This window comes from Leishmania donovani, chromosome 26 (assembly GCF_000227135.1).
Source record: "Leishmania donovani BPK282A1 complete genome, chromosome 26".
Classification (NCBI taxonomy): Eukaryota; Euglenozoa; class Kinetoplastea; order Trypanosomatida; family Trypanosomatidae; genus Leishmania; species Leishmania donovani.
Window position 1 is genome coordinate 479,559 of NC_018253.1, and position 16,020 is coordinate 495,578.

At 60.8% G+C, this 16,020-nt stretch overlaps 2 protein-coding genes across 2 annotated transcripts; both read left to right on the forward strand.

Moving 5' to 3' along the window:
* Window positions 1-710: 710 nt before the first annotated feature.
* LDBPK_261400 (hypothetical protein, conserved) lies at window positions 711-7,976 on the forward strand (the record flags this gene model as incomplete). The annotated part of the gene is made up of 1 exon (XM_003861679.1): window positions 711-7,976. One exon carries the CDS (start codon window positions 711-713, stop codon window positions 7,974-7,976), a length of 7,266 nt encoding a protein of 2,421 aa, XP_003861727.1.
* A 2,908-nt stretch (window positions 7,977-10,884) lies between these two features.
* Window positions 10,885-14,331, forward strand: LDBPK_261410 (hypothetical protein, conserved; the record flags this gene model as incomplete). Its single annotated transcript, XM_003861680.1, has 1 exon — window positions 10,885-14,331. The coding sequence occupies one exon, from the start codon at window positions 10,885-10,887 to the stop codon at window positions 14,329-14,331; it is 3,447 nt and encodes a 1,148-aa protein (XP_003861728.1).
* Between the last annotated feature and the right edge of the window lie 1,689 nt (window positions 14,332-16,020).

Genomic DNA, 16,020 nt, shown 5'->3' on the forward strand with positions numbered 1-16,020 from the left:
GGCATCCCGCCCTCACTACCGCCACCGCACCCAATGAGCGGGGCCTTGCATCTGTAGAAGCGGCTCAATCAGCACTGAGAGTGACTGCTGTACATTGCATCAGTTGAGCTGCCCCCCCCCCACACACACACACCTCTCCCCATCATCAGCACTATAATTTGCTCCTCCCTCATCCTCCGGGCTCGACTCGCCTCAGCGCTTGTCTCCGTCTTGTTTTCCCGCTCTGTTTTTGCACACAGGCACCCCGCACACACTCCTGCAAGAGCGTGCGCGCACACGGGGTGTGCACCTCTACACACATACGCGTACACTAGATATATATATATATATATATGTAGTCATCCTTCCCTCTGTCCTCCCCCCTCTCCTCTCTCATCGCTGCTTCTTTTTCGCCCCTTTCTGTTCTTCATCGGCTGGGGCGTCTCGCACACGCTCGCTCCCGCTCCCCGGCCCCTGTGCCGAGTGGCTCACCCCGACTCGATTTGCTCTCTTTGTGTCATTTAGTGTCTGTGTCTGTGGCCGCTTTTGAGCCCTGCTGCTGCTGCTGCGCTTCTCTGTGCGCTTTTTCTGTCTTGCTCTATTTTTTTTTTATCATTGTCGGTATTTCCTCCGCCGCTTTATCAAAATAAAGCAATCTTTTTCGATTTTGTGCCCCGCCCACCCTGCCACTACCTCCTCCGATCGCCATCTTCTTCTTGCGTTTGAGTGTGATGGCGCATGCGGCAGGCGGGAATAATACCGCGGATGCAGCACCGCAGTACTACGACCCCAACGCCCCGCTCACCCGCCCTGTCACGACCTTTCAGGTTGAAACTTTTGTTCCACGTGAGGGGATGACGCCGTCGCTCGTGCTCGCGGATGGCAGTCACTACTTTGGTCCCGTCGTGGAGGACAGCAGGTGTCGCATCCCGTGCGGCTGTGGCATCATACTATTCCAGTATGATGGAGCGGTGAAACCCAACTTGACCGTTGCCGAAGCGGCAGCCGCTGCTAGTGACAGCGGCGGGGGTGGCGGACTCGCTTCCTTCTTCTTTGGCCGAGGTATGCCGCAAGGCGGCGGCGCGAGTCAGGCGGCGGCAACCCTCACGGCTCTGTGCAAGCGCTATCGGCAAGGAGACCGGTACGGCGGTGACTGGGTCAACGGCACGTTCCACGGTAACGGTGTGCTGGTAACGAGCAGCTTCACCTACCACGGCACCTGGATAGAGGGTGAGATGCAGGGAAAGGGCACCATCTCTTACACGCGCAAATACGTCGACTACCGGCCCCGCAACACAAACGGCAGCGACAGCGGGGTTGGGGAAGGGGTGAGCAACCTGCTGCTGAAGGGGCTCTCGTACGTTTCACCCTTCGAGCTCGTCGGGACCGCTGCGGCGCCGAAGGAATACATTGGTGACTTCGACGCCAAGCACTACCGCCACGGCATGGGGCTGATGCGGTACTACAACGGCGACGTCTACGAGGGGGAGTGGCGCGACAACTGCCGTCATGGCCGTGGAAAACTACGCAAGATAGACGGTGAGGTGTACGACGGTGACTGGGCCTTTGACCAGCGCCACGGCAACGGCAAGATCATGTACCCGAACGGGTCTCTCTTCAAGGGCTCCATGGAGTACGATCAGCGCAACGGCGAGGGCATCATGCGCTTCGCCAACGGTGACGAGTTCTTTGGCACCTTCAAGAAGGATCGCATCGACGGGCACGGCACGATGCGCTACCGCAATGGAGACGTCTACGAAGGCTCCTGGCGCGACCAGCTGCGCCACGGACAAGGCAAGTATACCTTGAAGCGCACAGGGGCGACGATGCACGGCGAGTTCCAGAGCGGGCTCATCCACGGAGAAGGTACCGTGATCGTGCCGGGTGTATCGACCTTTGTTGGCATGTTTGTGCGCGGCGAGCGCACTATCGGCACCATGCACTGGCATCAGCAGTCGTCACAGCAGCTGCAAGCAGAGCTCGTCAACGATGATGCCACCACAGCCGCGGCAGCAACTGCTGCGGCGACATTGGAGAGCCCGGAGTCGTCCCTTCTGGACACAACGCTGCTCCCAGGTCCCGCCACGCCTCCTCCTCCTGGCACCAGCAGCGCCAGCGTCACCGCAACGATCGGTACCGCCATCGTGGCCGGCAAAGCAAGCACCACGAACTACCTCTGCTACCAGGGGCAGTGGCACGGCGAGCACATGCACGGCAGAGGACTCCTCTGGTACACGAACGGCGACTTTTACGCTGGTGACTTTCACAAGAGCCGCCGTCACGGCGCCGGCAACATGCGCTACGCCGCGGAGCAGGCTGAGTTCAGCGGGCAGTACGTCCACGGTATACGGCATGGGCTGGGGCTGCTGCAGCGCGCCAACAAAACCATCCAGGCTGGGCGGTGGCAGCAAAACATCTTCGTGGAGGGGTACGAGGGGGAGTGGGACGGGTCTGTCTTTCACGGTATTGGACGGCTAACGATGCCGGTGGACATCTTCCTCGCCATGCGCTCAAGCAGCTCCACCCTGAAACCGTCGGAGCTGAGCGCGATGTGGAATGGCAGGTCTAGCACCCTCTCGACGAACGCGTCGTTCATCGCTGGACATGAAGAAGGCCGCCGTGCAGCCGGCGACGGGGCGCCACAGGGGGCAGCAACTGACACATCCGTGAGCGGTGCCACGGCGAATCGCGCTGACTTGTCCCCTCTCTTCATCGATTTCTTTGGCCTATTCCGTAACGGTCTACGGGATGGGCTGGGCGTGCTCAAGCTGCCTGCCCTGAACGGCCTCGTCGGTGGCTCCCTGAACCTTGCAGAAGAGCGGAAGTCAGGCGGCGGTGGCGGCCAATGCGATAGCGGCGGCGGTGGTACTACCACCCACGGCGCTGGAGGGGTGAAGGCGGAGAGAGGTCGGAGGGGCAGCGGTGGTGTTGGCGACGGCAATGCCGCCGCCGGTGCGCCCCGCAGTCGATACAACACCGTCAGCCTTGCCTCGATGCCGTCCATGCTCATCAAGGGGCGCTGGGTCCGTGATGTGCTGCACTGCGACAAAGGTGTATGGGCCTTCCCAAATGGCGTCGTCTATATTGGGCGCTTTCGCAACGGCGCCCGCGACGCTACGCGCGCGTGCGTGTGGTGGCCGGATGGGTCGGTGCTGGAGAGCGGGTGGTGTGGCGATGCGCCGAGCGGGGCAGGCATCTGGTATCAGCGTAACCGCATCACCCCGGTGTATCAAACGATTTCGCCGAGCGTGCTGCGTCGCTCGCAGTCGCTGAGGTTGCCAGAGAAGGGCTCACCGTCGAGGAGCATCGGTCATGCCACCGATGGCGGTCAGGGCACCAGTGACGCGGCTGATGCGGACGGCAACAGCACGAGCGTCGCTCTGGCGCGTGATCCTTTTGGCATGTCGTACCTCCTAAGGCTTATCGGGTCTGGTCTTATCGGCCACGGCACCAGCAGCGTTGGTGACGGCGGCGGCGGCGACACGCACGATGAAAGCGACAACGACCAGCCGCGACGGGTGCTCGTTGACTTTGGCAATCACTTCACGTTCTCCTGCTCCTGGTGCCCATACACGATGGATTTGAGTACTTACGCGGCAGTGGTGCTGCCCCAGATTGGGAGTCAGACGTCCCCGCTGCCAGGTGGCACGCCGTGGCCGCAGCTGTACCACTCCCCAAGCATGTCGGCTGCCGTGGGCGCGCCGCGACCGTGGGCGGCAGAGACTGCGAAAGGCGGGAGAGGCGCGCCACAAAGCACAGCAGCCGCATCGCCCACCACTGCCGTTGGCAGTAGCGGCGCTGGGCTGCAAGCCTCCGTACCGTGGCCCGTCCCTACGGCAAAAAAGATGTCCAGCTGCGCCAACTCGCTTCATCTATCGGAAGCACCGTCCAGCGTGGTGATAGGCCGCGCCAGCGGCGCCGGGGTTGTTTACTTCGACTCCGGTGTCGTGCTTGCCGGGGAGTGGCTCGGCAACGTCCCTCGGCTGGCCACACCGTACCGCCCGTGGTCCGCCTTCGATCACTTCATCACGTGGCAGACGGCTCGGGCAGCATCGCGCAACTGTGTCAGCACGGTGCCGCGCCCCATTGCTCCGCGGCTGCAATCGTGCTACACCTCTGTCTTGGTGGCTGCCCCGGAGGACGTGAGTGGTGAACCGCGGCGCGTTGCTGGTGGGCGGCTGACTGTGGCGTCGTCGCCGCTAGCGGTTAGCCGCATGGGCGACGCTGCAGAGCATGCGCCGGCATCCTTTACCCCACCGTCGCCGCCGCCCTCCCCCGATGCGCGCTGCATGTTGTGTGGGAAAGACTACAGCTTCTTCCGCAAGCGCGCGCACTGCACCCTGTGCCTGCGCTCGGCATGCTCTTCCTGCCTGGGGCACATGGACACAGAGGGGCCGGCGCAGCAGGAGGACGTGAAAGCACTACTACGTCACGCCTACCTGACGGCGGAGCAGACGGTGCAGCTCTCGACCGCTGCAGCTGCGAAGACTACCCTCACAAGCGCCAGCGGTAGCGCTGCCCGGCCTATCACCTTCCCAAGCTTCTCTGCAGAGCAGGTCGATCACGCGTTCGACAAGAAGAGCATCTCGACGGTTCCCGTCTGTGCAGACTGCGTGCGCGCGGTTCTGTGGAAGCTGCGGTACACACAGCTATGGATACCGATGTCGATGTTCGCCTCCGTCGTCGAGGGTGACAAGCACCACCGTGAGGCGCGGCGCAACAGCGGCGTCGAGGCTGCCCATCACGATGCTCGCGATGGCGCGAACAAAAACGCCGTCGCCGGTGGTGACGTCGACGACGAGGCCGGGGAACCGGCCAACCCGCTGTCCACGGTCGCGCACAGTCAGGAGTCCTCTCGGCAGGTCTCGGCCGTTGGGCAGTCCCTGCCCCTCTCTCCCGAGCGTTCCGCTGTTCCAGCCACAGCCTTCGATGAGGTGGAGCATCGCCAACACGATGGAAGGTTGCCGACTGGCAACAACGCACTGTGCAGCGCGGCCACCGCAGACTCCTCCGAAGCCTCAGCTGTCGATGAAGCATCGCACGACCTGCTGGCCCCCACCCAAGCATGTGCGGCAGCTACTGAAGACAAGCCATCTACTCCCCCCGCCGCGTCACCCTCAAGCGCCAACGACAGTGCGGTGGCTGGTACATCACCTGCGTCGGCTCTCCCGCCCGCGTCGGCCTCCAGCCAGACGCCAAACCTCTCCGGCCACCCAGAGACGGTGCGGCACAGCTGCAGCAAGATCTTGCCGCCGACGCAGTACATTATCTACAGTGGCTACACATCACACACCATTCCACACGTCTACGGCGAGCTCTGGTGGGGGCGTCAGTACTACTACCGCGGCGGCTTCTGCGCCGGGGAGCGGCACGGGTTCGGTACGCAGTACATGCCCAACGGCGAGTGGTACGAGGGCGGCTTTGAGCGAGACGCATGGCATGGCGAGGGCGTCTACTACCTTGACGACGGTTCCGTGCTGCTCGGTGAGTTCCGAAAGGGCAAGCTGCACGCGGTGCACTACCGCGGTGAGGTGGAGGAGAGTGACACATGTGGCGTCCGGCCGCACGGCCGCGGTATCGGCTACAGCCCAGACGGCTCCGTCTATAACGGCGAGTGGGTGCATGGCCAGCGTCACGGCACTGGAATGCTGCACCTGGCCGATGGCAGCTCCGTGTACAGCGGCACATTTGTGTCGGATGCGATGGAAGGGATGGGCAAGCTCGTGACGACCAGTGGGGCCTACTACGGCGACTTTAGTCAGAACAAGCAGAATGGCAAAGGGCTGCTCTTCACTGCCGACTGCGTGGTGGAAGGGTCATGGGTGCAGGGCACCTCATCCGGATTCACGCGCATCTACGAGCGTGTCACCGGGGAGGTGTACGAGACGACCTACAGCGACGGCAACGAGCGGGACGACTGCTTCACTGCTCCAGTGATGATAGACGACGACGCCGCTGCCGAGTGCGGGCAGTGCGGCACGGCCTTCTCCTTTTTCCTTCGCCGGCATCACTGCCGCCTTTGCGGGGATGTCTTCTGCGATGCCTGCACGCAGCACCGCGCGTCGCTGCCGTCGACTGTCACAGGAGACGGTGTCCCAAGTGCGAAGAGCGACCCCGCCAGCTCCAGCGCGTCCGGGGTGAATGGGCAGCAGCTGCGGGTATGCGATGCGTGTTTCTTCCGTCTCTCCCAGCGCCGCATGATCGCTCTGCGCCGCTACGCCGACGGCAGTGTGTACGCCGGTTGCTGGAGCCAGGGGCGCTGGGTATCGCGTGGGCTCTACTGCCGGCCAGACGGCGTGTTCGTGGTGATGGACACCTACGGGCACGCCCTCCTGCCACTGGCAGCCATTGCGAAAGAGCCGCTCAAGGGTGGCGCAAGCGCAGACATGAAAGAGCCGGAGAAGCCAAGCGCGGCGCAGCCTGCTTGCGGCCTCGGCGTTGTTCGCCGCCCGTCGCGCGCCACCGGTCTGCCTGTCTCGTCATCCGTCCTTCAGGATGCTGCGCCGGCGAAGGAGCTTCTCGACGGTGTCTCGGAGAGCTCGTCGCGTAAGGACCTCGACGCGTTCCTGCTCTGGTGGGCGACGACGCGCAGCCGCTGTGGCCTGCACGTTCCGCTGGACGTCCCGCTCGTGATCCAATATCAGCGCATGCCGGCGCAGATGCTGCGCAGCAAGGAGGCCACGGTGAAGGCTGGCTCGGATGCAGCGGCGTATTTGGCGGCGCCGGCACGCTGCACCCTTGAGACACCCCACACTCCCTCTCTCAGGCCTATCCGGCTGTTCATCACACTGGCCGACTCGCGGCGTGAGATGCGGGCCATGGTGGAGGGAGAGCTGGTGCGGACCTCTGCCAGCGCAACGCCGGCAGAAACAGCCGCTGCACCTGCGCCAGAGTCGCGCCTGTCGATAGAAGAGAAGCGCACCATGGACAGCGACGTAGAGGCGGCAGCGTTGCGAGCGTCGAGGTTCATGCCAGTTGCGATACCTCGCGCTCCAGTGGTACCCATCACCGCCGCTACGATACCCGTCACGAGCGCGGCGGAGCTGCCAGAGGCGACTACAACGGCTCACCCCGGCAGCCTCCACCCTGCACACCAGGCGACGGGAGCAGATCCTCCGCATGCGTTCGGTTTCTCCGCCTGGGCGACGCGCCCGCCACCGTCGATCGACCCCGAGGACATCAGCGATGAGTCGCTCGTAGAGATGATGCAGGCGGAGCGGCTTTCCTGGTCAGCGGCTGCGCCAGCGGCCAAGGCCTCCGCTGCGTCAACCATTCCACCTCTCATGCCACCTACACCGGCCCCTCCCACACCCGGATTGAACACCACGGTGCCCTGGGATCTGTGGACGACGCGCGACGTGCCCCGTTACGCCCCGCCGCCGCCGGCGACGGAAGCAGCAGAGGCCACACCAGCTGCCCAAACGCTGAAGGAGAAAGCCTCAGGTGGTGGCGAGGCCGACGCGGCGCCTCTGCCTGCCCTGCGCAGTGAAGCGGACATGTACTTTGCGTGTCCGTTCTGGGGCCCGACCGTTCCAGACGCGCAGGTGCTGCTAGAGCAGGGCAAGATGACGCAGGCCACGAAACTGATGTGCCGTCTGCAGCAACAGCACGGCCAAGCCGTGAATCCGCAGCAGCAGGAGAAGCAAAGGAGCGATAGCGGCAGCAGTGACGGCGACGGCAACGGCAGCGGCGAGGGGATCGGGGGCAGAGGCGCTACTGCAAGTGGTGGAGGAAAGACTCGACGAGGCAGTGCAGCAGACGACCCGCTGAGTATGCTGCAGAGCATGCAGGGTGGTGTCCCCAATGCCAGCGTCTCCTCCTGGGAGCCGGGTCACCTATTCTCCTCAGAGCAGCGAGCGCAGTGCGGCGACGGGTGGGCACCAACGCCGTTGCGTGGCCCATATGTCTTCGACATCTCTGCCCACGAAAAGCACAGAAGCGCGGATGGGCAGCGTTGGTACGCAAAGGTAACGCAGCGAGAGGTGCTGAAGTTTTAGTCGCGCGCCGCTGCTTCGCTTGATGTTTTGTTTCGTTTTTTTGTATTAGGTGTGTGTGTGTGTGTGTGTGCGTGCGTGTGTATGTGTGTGTCTGCATCTGCGCGGTTGGTCGTGCATTACTGTATTGGTTGGGCTTTTGACGTTTACGTTTCTCGCGCTTCACCACCAGCCGCAGCCGCAGCCGCTGTTTGTCTCGCGAGTCGATCGATCATCTCTCTTGAAATCTTTGTCCTTGACGTCAGCACGCGAGTCCTCTGTGGCACGGCGTGGGCGTCACGGAAAACAAAAGAGGGCGAAACTCGCGTGTCACGGGCTCCACGCACATGCGGCAACGACGCAAAAATGATCCGGCCGCACAGGTCATGTGTGCGCTCAGGCGTGTATGTCGAGGGTTGTTCGCAATGCCCGCGTGTAGGCTCGCGGGATCGCATGGGCACACGTGCCTGCATGAGTAACCCATTTCGAAGTTTCTGTGTACCATTTCCTACTCTCCTTTGCCTCATCACCTTCTCCTCTCCTGTCCACCGCCCCCCCCCCCCTCCCGTCTCGCCTCACCGTGCATCCACAGCTCAGGCAGTGCTCCCCACCCCCTACGCTTTTCAGTTTTTTCTGTGCTCCCTTGCCCTCCCTCCCAGCCATCGAGGGCGAACCAGCCAACCAACCACGGGAGGGACAGGCGACGGCAGCGAGAAGACCACATTCGCCTGTACGCCAGTAAGCGTGAGCCAAACCCACCCACACACACACACACACACACACAACGAGAGCACAAGAACCTACAAGGTCAGGGGAAGGTGGAAGGGAAGAGGTGAGCTCGCCTGCCTCCCGCTCGTTTGTCCTTTTTCTCTTTGTTGTTGTTGCTGTCTTCGTAGTGGTGGTGGTAGTGCTCCACGCTGCTCGCGTGACGGGAGAATGCGCGTGCGCGTGTCTGCGTGAAACCCACACCCCCTCTCTGTAGTTTTTACTTTGTTGTTGGTTTGTTTTTGGGGGCGCTGTGCGATTGCGAAGGCACGAAAAAAAAAAACGGTTCCGTAGATTTTGGAGGGCAAAGTGAGGTCTTCTCTGTTTTTTTTTTGTTTTGTGTGTGTGTGTGTGTGTGTACGTGCGCGTGTGCAGCTGTGCCAGTGAAAGAGAGGCGGGATTGCTTATCAATAACAACGTGCACATAAGCATCATCGTCATTTCTCTCACGCTCTCTCTCTACGGCTTTTTCTTTTCTTTGTTTTGCTACCCGTGTGAGCCTTTACAGTGGCGTTCTTCAGACGGCACTCAGGCCTCCCGCTCGCCCGCCCTTTAGGTCGTTGGTTGATCGCACACTTGATTTCGCTTTCGATCTCTCCTGTGCTTTTATTTACATCTTCCCCTCTGTTTCGTTCCTCTTCTTTTTGTTGGTTTTGCTTTTTTATTTATTTATTTATTTTGTGTTGTTTGTTTCAGCGTGGGCGTGCGTCTGTTGCCTCTGTGTGTGGGTCTGTGTGTGTGTGTGTGTGTGTATCTGCGCGCACGACTCCGCACAACCGCACAAAAAGGAAGACATACATAAAGTGAGAGCGAGAGAGCAAGCAACTGGAAATAAAAAGTCATAAGAAAGAAATCAAATACGCCCTTGACCCTGCGCCACTCACCGCCCCACTCCCCTACATCCCTCATTGTGTGCTTGAGTGGCGTATCCATCCTCCGTCACTCTCCCTCTGTCTCGCTCGTGCACTCGACGGCCTTGTTTCTCGCACGCGCATCTTTCTTTCTTTTTCATATATATTCGCCCTTCCAACTTCTGCTATGTAACGGCAACGACAACACAGACAAGCACGCATGCATGCACAGGAATAGACAGACAGAAGCTTTTACGGCCTATCGATATAAGAGCGAAAGGGAAGACGAAAGGAAAAGAAGAAGACCACCGTTTCTTGTGTCCGCCTCCCCATACACATTCAAGCGCCTGCTCTCCACTCACCACCATCACCACCCCATACACACCCTTTCCTCTGTCGTGGCGGCGGTGAGCTCCTTCTTTTCTTTCGCTCCCCTCTGCTTCTGTTTCTGCCGTTTTCCGTTTTGTTTTTTGTTTGCTGACTTTGGCGCGAGAGGGGTTGTACACCTGTGCGTGCGCCGGTGTGCGCTCGTTCCCTTGGCGCTGCCTTTTCTGCTCGCCGTTGCCCTGTCCATTGCTCTTCGCATTCATCAACGCAACTCTTTACGCTGACGTTGTTTCGTCGCTCGCCGCCCCCTTACCTCTCCTTCTTCGAAACTCTTATCTGACTGGCCTACCTTGCTTTCTCTCTCACATAAGCCCGTGCGTTCGTGTCTGGTGTGTATATCGGCCACCTTCACTCTACGCCTTTTCTCGCCCGTCTTGTCTTCATCTCTCTTTTTCTCTCTCTCTGCATGTGTGCGTGTGCGTCCGTGTGTGTGGTTTACCTAGCCCTTCCCTTCTCCGTCTCCCTCGTGGGTTGCACACGCACCCGATTTCGTCTCTCGGGCGCCCCCTTCCCGTTCTTTCATGGTACTGCGTCTCCCCACACCAATCATCCATCACCACTTTTCGACTCTTTTTTCTTGCTTCTGTGTGGGTGGGTGTGCTGCCTTGCGTCATCTCGAGCACCATATTTTCAGGTTTTTGTGCTCGTTGTTTCTCTCAAGCTGCTGCTCCAGCTCTCCGTCAGGTGCGCCTTTCGGGCTCGCTCCCTTTGTCCGCCCGCACACCCACCCCTTCTTACCTACCCTCCCCGCTCACTCTGTTTCGTGCGCGCTTGCTATATATATATATATATATCTTCGGAGGGGAGAAGTGAGTAGCCTCATCTTTTTTGCGTGATCGTGACGAACCTCTCGGCTTGTTCCATCATCGCTCCCTCTGCCGCTTCTGAACGACGCGAGAGTGAGGAGGGGAACAGAGGGAGAAGCGAGAATGGAACAGCGTGCAACGCAGCGTGCTACTAGTGCACGTAGCGATCGCTATGATGGCCTCCTCCCTTTAAATCCGTCGCCGTCGATTCCGTCCCTAGTGATCACCACCTCCACACCGACGGTCGTACTGCCCTCCTCCCCGTCCACCGTTGCCTCGGCGCTTGGCACGCCGCTCGTGGAGACGTGTCCGCGGTCGCTCGCAGGTAGCTCCACGCACACCTCATTCTCAGGCGATCCCTCTCTCATCGCCTCGAGATCGCCGTCGATGCAGCTATCCAGCACTGCAGCCTCATTTGCTGCATCGTCCTTGCCCAGTAACTGGGTGGTGCACGACCCGCCCACTGCGGACAAGGCGCCGGTGAGCGCCTCACTGCCAGCCGCGGCCGCCACCGTGTTCGCCTCACTCCTCCACCACTCCTCCGCCGAATCCACGCCCGACTCCTCACCGGTGCTGCATCCTCGCCCCGCAGCCCTAGCCACGATGAGCGCGGTGGCCCTGCACGATGCCGTAGAGCTGGAGAAAACAGATGCTTCACTTTTAGCCGACCTTTGCGGCCCCGGTCGCCAGGGGACCCCACGCTACGTGTCGACAGCCTCTATCACCGCGCCGACAGCCACTCCAGAAGCGGGCAATGCTGGCGCTCCCTGTACAGACTCTGATTCGTCGTTGCCGGCGGCTCTGCGGCGCCTCTTCCGCCGCACGAGTGCCTCGAAGACTCTGCAGAGCAGGGATGATGGCGCTGACGCGGCCCTCACCGCAGATGACGAACACGATGCCACCGCGCTCCTGCGCGCAGGTGCTCAAAGCAAGCTGCACCCCGGTCGCAGCCACAACTCCGGCGGCGCCGACTCCCCACACGGCCCGTCGCCTGTGCCAAGCAGCACTCCTGCCGTTGCACTGGGGACGGCACCCATCGCGGCCGTCATGCCGGCGTTCGAGGAAGGGCCACGTCCACCTCTCGCAAAGCCTTGGTCCGGCGCCACTACGGCCAAGGGAGACAGTTCGGACCACATGGCAGCCGCAGCTAGCACTCCAGCGCCGCAGCCACGCTGCGTGGCCACGCAAAAGGACTTTGCAAGTACCAGCAGCCAGAGGCAAGAGTCTCACATCTCACCGCGTGCGCGGTCGCAGGCGTACCTGAGTGTCCGTTCAGGCGCAGCGACCATGCCTGGCCAGTCATCGTTGTGTTCGCCCGTGTCGCCGACACCGAAGCGGCGCGTGTACCTGGGTGGCGCCGGCAATGTCTTCGCAGGCAAGGCCACGAAGGGCGTGGTCGTCAACTACTTCTCCAGCGCGGTTGAGCTGCAGAGTGGCCGACACAACTCCAACGCCAGCAGCTCCGTCTCCCCTGATCTTGGCAACGGCATGAACGACAAGGAGCTTTTAGTCGACGGCTCTGCAGAGAGCCGGCGCCCGGCGCTGAGCGGCGCGGCGACGGCGTTGAGAGCGGCGCCCCGTGAGGCCGCGACTTCCTCCAACTCAGCCTCCGATACAGCGGCGCCACCAGCGCTTTCAGGCACTGTTGATGCGGCCGCACCCAGGGAAGCCTCGGTTGGTGCAGATGCCTCTGCCAGCTGTACCGGTGCCCAGACCATCGACGTAGCTGGTGCGGCAAGGCACTCCCCGCTGACCGACGCGCGGGTCAGTGGGGACGTGGGTGCAAAGACGTCGACGACACAAACAATAGCGAAGACGGAGGAGCGCTTCCCCAGAAGCAGCGGACCACCTCATCTTTTCAATATGGTGCCATCAAACCTTTGCAGTTTCCCAAAGGCGGCAATCACGAGCACACCGCAACCCTCCACCTTCGCCCACACCTCGCTAGCCACGTCAAGCGCGACGAGTAGCACCTATAAAAGTAGAAGACAGCACGTGCGGGCGAGCAGCCAACCAGTGGCTTCCTCATGCTTGCTCTTCGCTCGCAGTGGCGCTACAGGCGTCTCTGCACCGATGGCAGTGATGCAGCGCAGCCGCACCAACGAAGACGTGCACGGTAACAGTCATGGCAGCCACGGTCGTGACCAGCACAAAGGCTGGCACCGAAGAGCAGCACACACTGATGGCGGCTTCTCGACTCTTGCGCGAAGCGCTCATAAGCATCACCACGGACTCGGCTGTGGTGCTTCGGCACACCTGAGCGTGTCTCCCCACAGCTCTGGATGCACGTCCCCCGAGCAGGACGGCGCACAAGGGATCCGTGTACATTACACGCCGTCGTCCGTATCGTCGTTCCCCGCCCGCACCGAGCCCGCCGTAGATGCCGATGATCGCGGCTTCAGCAGTGGCAGGTCAGCCGCCGTCTCCAAGTTCGGCAGCTTCTCGTTTTCTACGAATGTTACGAACACGCCTCGCCTCTCCGTCGACGACTCCGCGTCTCGGATGTCATCGCCGTCGACGGTCTCGAGCATAAATCGGAACTCTTTCGTCGACCTCGCCGACAAGTCACCGCAGGAGCACCTGCCTCACAATTATCTCCACAGCAGCAAACCCGCGTCCGCGCTGGTCCACAACGTCCCGGCGTGCGCGCGCGAGTCGCCGACATCGGAGGCAGACGTGATGCCTATCACGCTGGTGCCACCCACCAGTCTGCGGCGCAGCGGCCCAAGCGAGGCGTGTCTCAGTGGCAGTGTTGTTGGCAGCGACCAGCGGTGCTCGAGCAGCTCTGGCTGTGACAACTCCTGCGGTTGCATGCAGATGCACAACGGCGATGACGAGCAAGGCTTGACGGCGCCGGCCAGCGCGACCCCGCCGCGCGGCGCCGCGTCCACCTTCGCCACCTCCTCGGTCGCTTCCCTAGCAGCGACGGTGACGAGTATTGTGGGCCGTCCGATCTCAGCGCTCTTCTCCTCTGGGAACCTTACGGCACCCATGAGCAGAAAAGGCAGCAACTCTACATTTCAGTTGTCGCCACCGGGTGCCTCGACGGGTCACTCGACACCGTGCTTTCAGGACGGCTTTGTGATGCGGCCGGATGCAGAGACGTTGCAGGGGCTGCTGCAAGGCAAGGTGCCGCGCATGCCGGGCTGCTCCATACGCGACTGGGCCGCGCACCTGAGTGCCAAGGAAGAGGAATCGCGCAGGCGGGAGCAGAAGCGCCACCACACGCCTCACCATCGCGCCAGTGGAGGCGCCACTCGCTTTGGTGGTGGGGCGTCGCCCCCAAAGCCGGCCTCCACGGCGGCTTCACGAAACGCGCGGCTGCCGCGGATGACGCCTCAGGAGGTCTCCACCCACAACACACCGGATGACTTGTGGATAGTCATCCGAAACGTCGTTTACGACTGCACCGCCTTTCAGCGCTACCACCCCGGCGGAGAGAAGTTGCTGCTAGCTTGTGGGGGGCGCGATGCCACAGCCGTGTATGACCGCTTCCACGCGTGGGTTTCGTGCGAGAGCTTTATGGCGCCGTACGCGGTTGGTGTTGTTGCCCCTTCAGAGACCCGATGACCGTGGAGTGAACGTCGATGCAGCCTCTCTCTCTGTTTTTTTTTTGATTCGAGCTTTTCTGTGTGCGATGAATCTAGTGCTCCAGATGTACACGCTTTTTGTTTACGAGGCAGAGGGGAGAGGGGGCTGGGGCGTACAGGCTCCGTAGCTCGACAGCCCACCTTTCTTTCCTTCCTCCTCTCGCCTCATCATCCATCTCCGCCGGGCTTTCAGGGGCGCTCATTTCTTCTTTTCTTTGGTGTTATGCCGTCTGCGAGCGCTTCCCTTTGCGTGGTGCGTGTGTGTTTGTGTGTGTGTGTGTGTGTTTCTCACTCCCTCCCTCTCCCTCTATATATATAGGCTTTCGTTTACGTTGCTGCTTTTGATGCTGGTGCGGAGGTGCATGCGGGATGCACAACGTCGCAAGTAGTTTCACGGTCATCCTTTCGGTGTTTTTTTTTGGAGGGGGCTCATCTCTCCTTTGATCTCGTTGCTTCTCATTCACGTTTTTTTTTGTTCATCTTCTTTTTCTTTTGTTGTCTCGCTGCCGCGGCGTCGAGCGATATAAGCAGTGGACCTCCCTACGGCTGCAACGTGTGCACCTTGCGTTGGCGTCGTTGTCATTGAGGCATCCTATTTCTTTCGGTTGTTTGTTTTTCGAGGGTGCGGGATGGAGGAGCTCTCATCGTCATTCTGCGTGAATGCATCTTTGTGTGGTGGGTGCCCTGTTTTCGCTTGCATGATCATCTTTTCGTTGTGCCATCGGTCTACCGGTTATGCAGGGGGAAACCTGTCTCTTTTTTTTTTTGCCTGTGAGTGAGCGTGTTTCGAAGGTAGAGTGGTGAGAGACGGAGGAAAGGCTGGCACTCATATGCCCAACTCTCCCTCCCGCGATGGAGTGCGATGTGGGTCGTCCTCTCGCCTCCTTCCTACTCGGCCACCTCCCCAGCATACCCCCCCCGCTTTACACCTCAGCATATGCGCATACATATGTATATATGCGTGTATGTCCTTTGCTTCTCTGGCTCGTTGTCCTTCTCCTCTTGCCTCGAGTGGTCCCGTATTATCGTTTCCTTCGGCGCCCCCTTCCGTCTGGGCGTACGACGGAGCGACACGCAAATACGCATATGGGGTCAACGTTGCTGTTCGGCCGGGCTCGCCTTTACCTTCTCTCTTTTTTCTGTCAACTTGAACAGGGGAAGCAGACGCGCGCGAAACGAAAGGCCCATCCCTCTTTGTGCATCGCGTACGAATACAAACTCCCGCACATGCGCAGGGACTCGAAGCGAAACGCTTTCGTAATACTACCTCTCCACCACCCACCCACCCTCCCTCACCCGCTCTCCCTGGCCGTTTTCCTCTGACGTCTTGTTCGCCCCGTTCGGTTAAACCTGCTCTTTTTTTTTGCAGTCTTTTTTTGTTGTTCTCTGTTCGCTCTCCCCAGTCGCTCCTCGCTGCCGCCGCCGCCGCCGTGCTCTTCCTTTGTTTTTTTTTTTGCTCGGGCCTTTCTCCCTCCGTTGTGTGCCTCAGTGGCTTCAGCCGTTGGGCGGTGTCGGAAGGTGTGTGTGCGTGTGAGGGTGTGGGTGGGTGAGTGTAAGAGAGAGATGATGACTCGGTTCTTGTGTTTTGCTTTTCGTGTGAGTGTGTGTTTTCTGCACAGGCTTCTTCTGGTTATCTTATCTCGCGCTGCTGTTTCCTGAAGTGTCATGC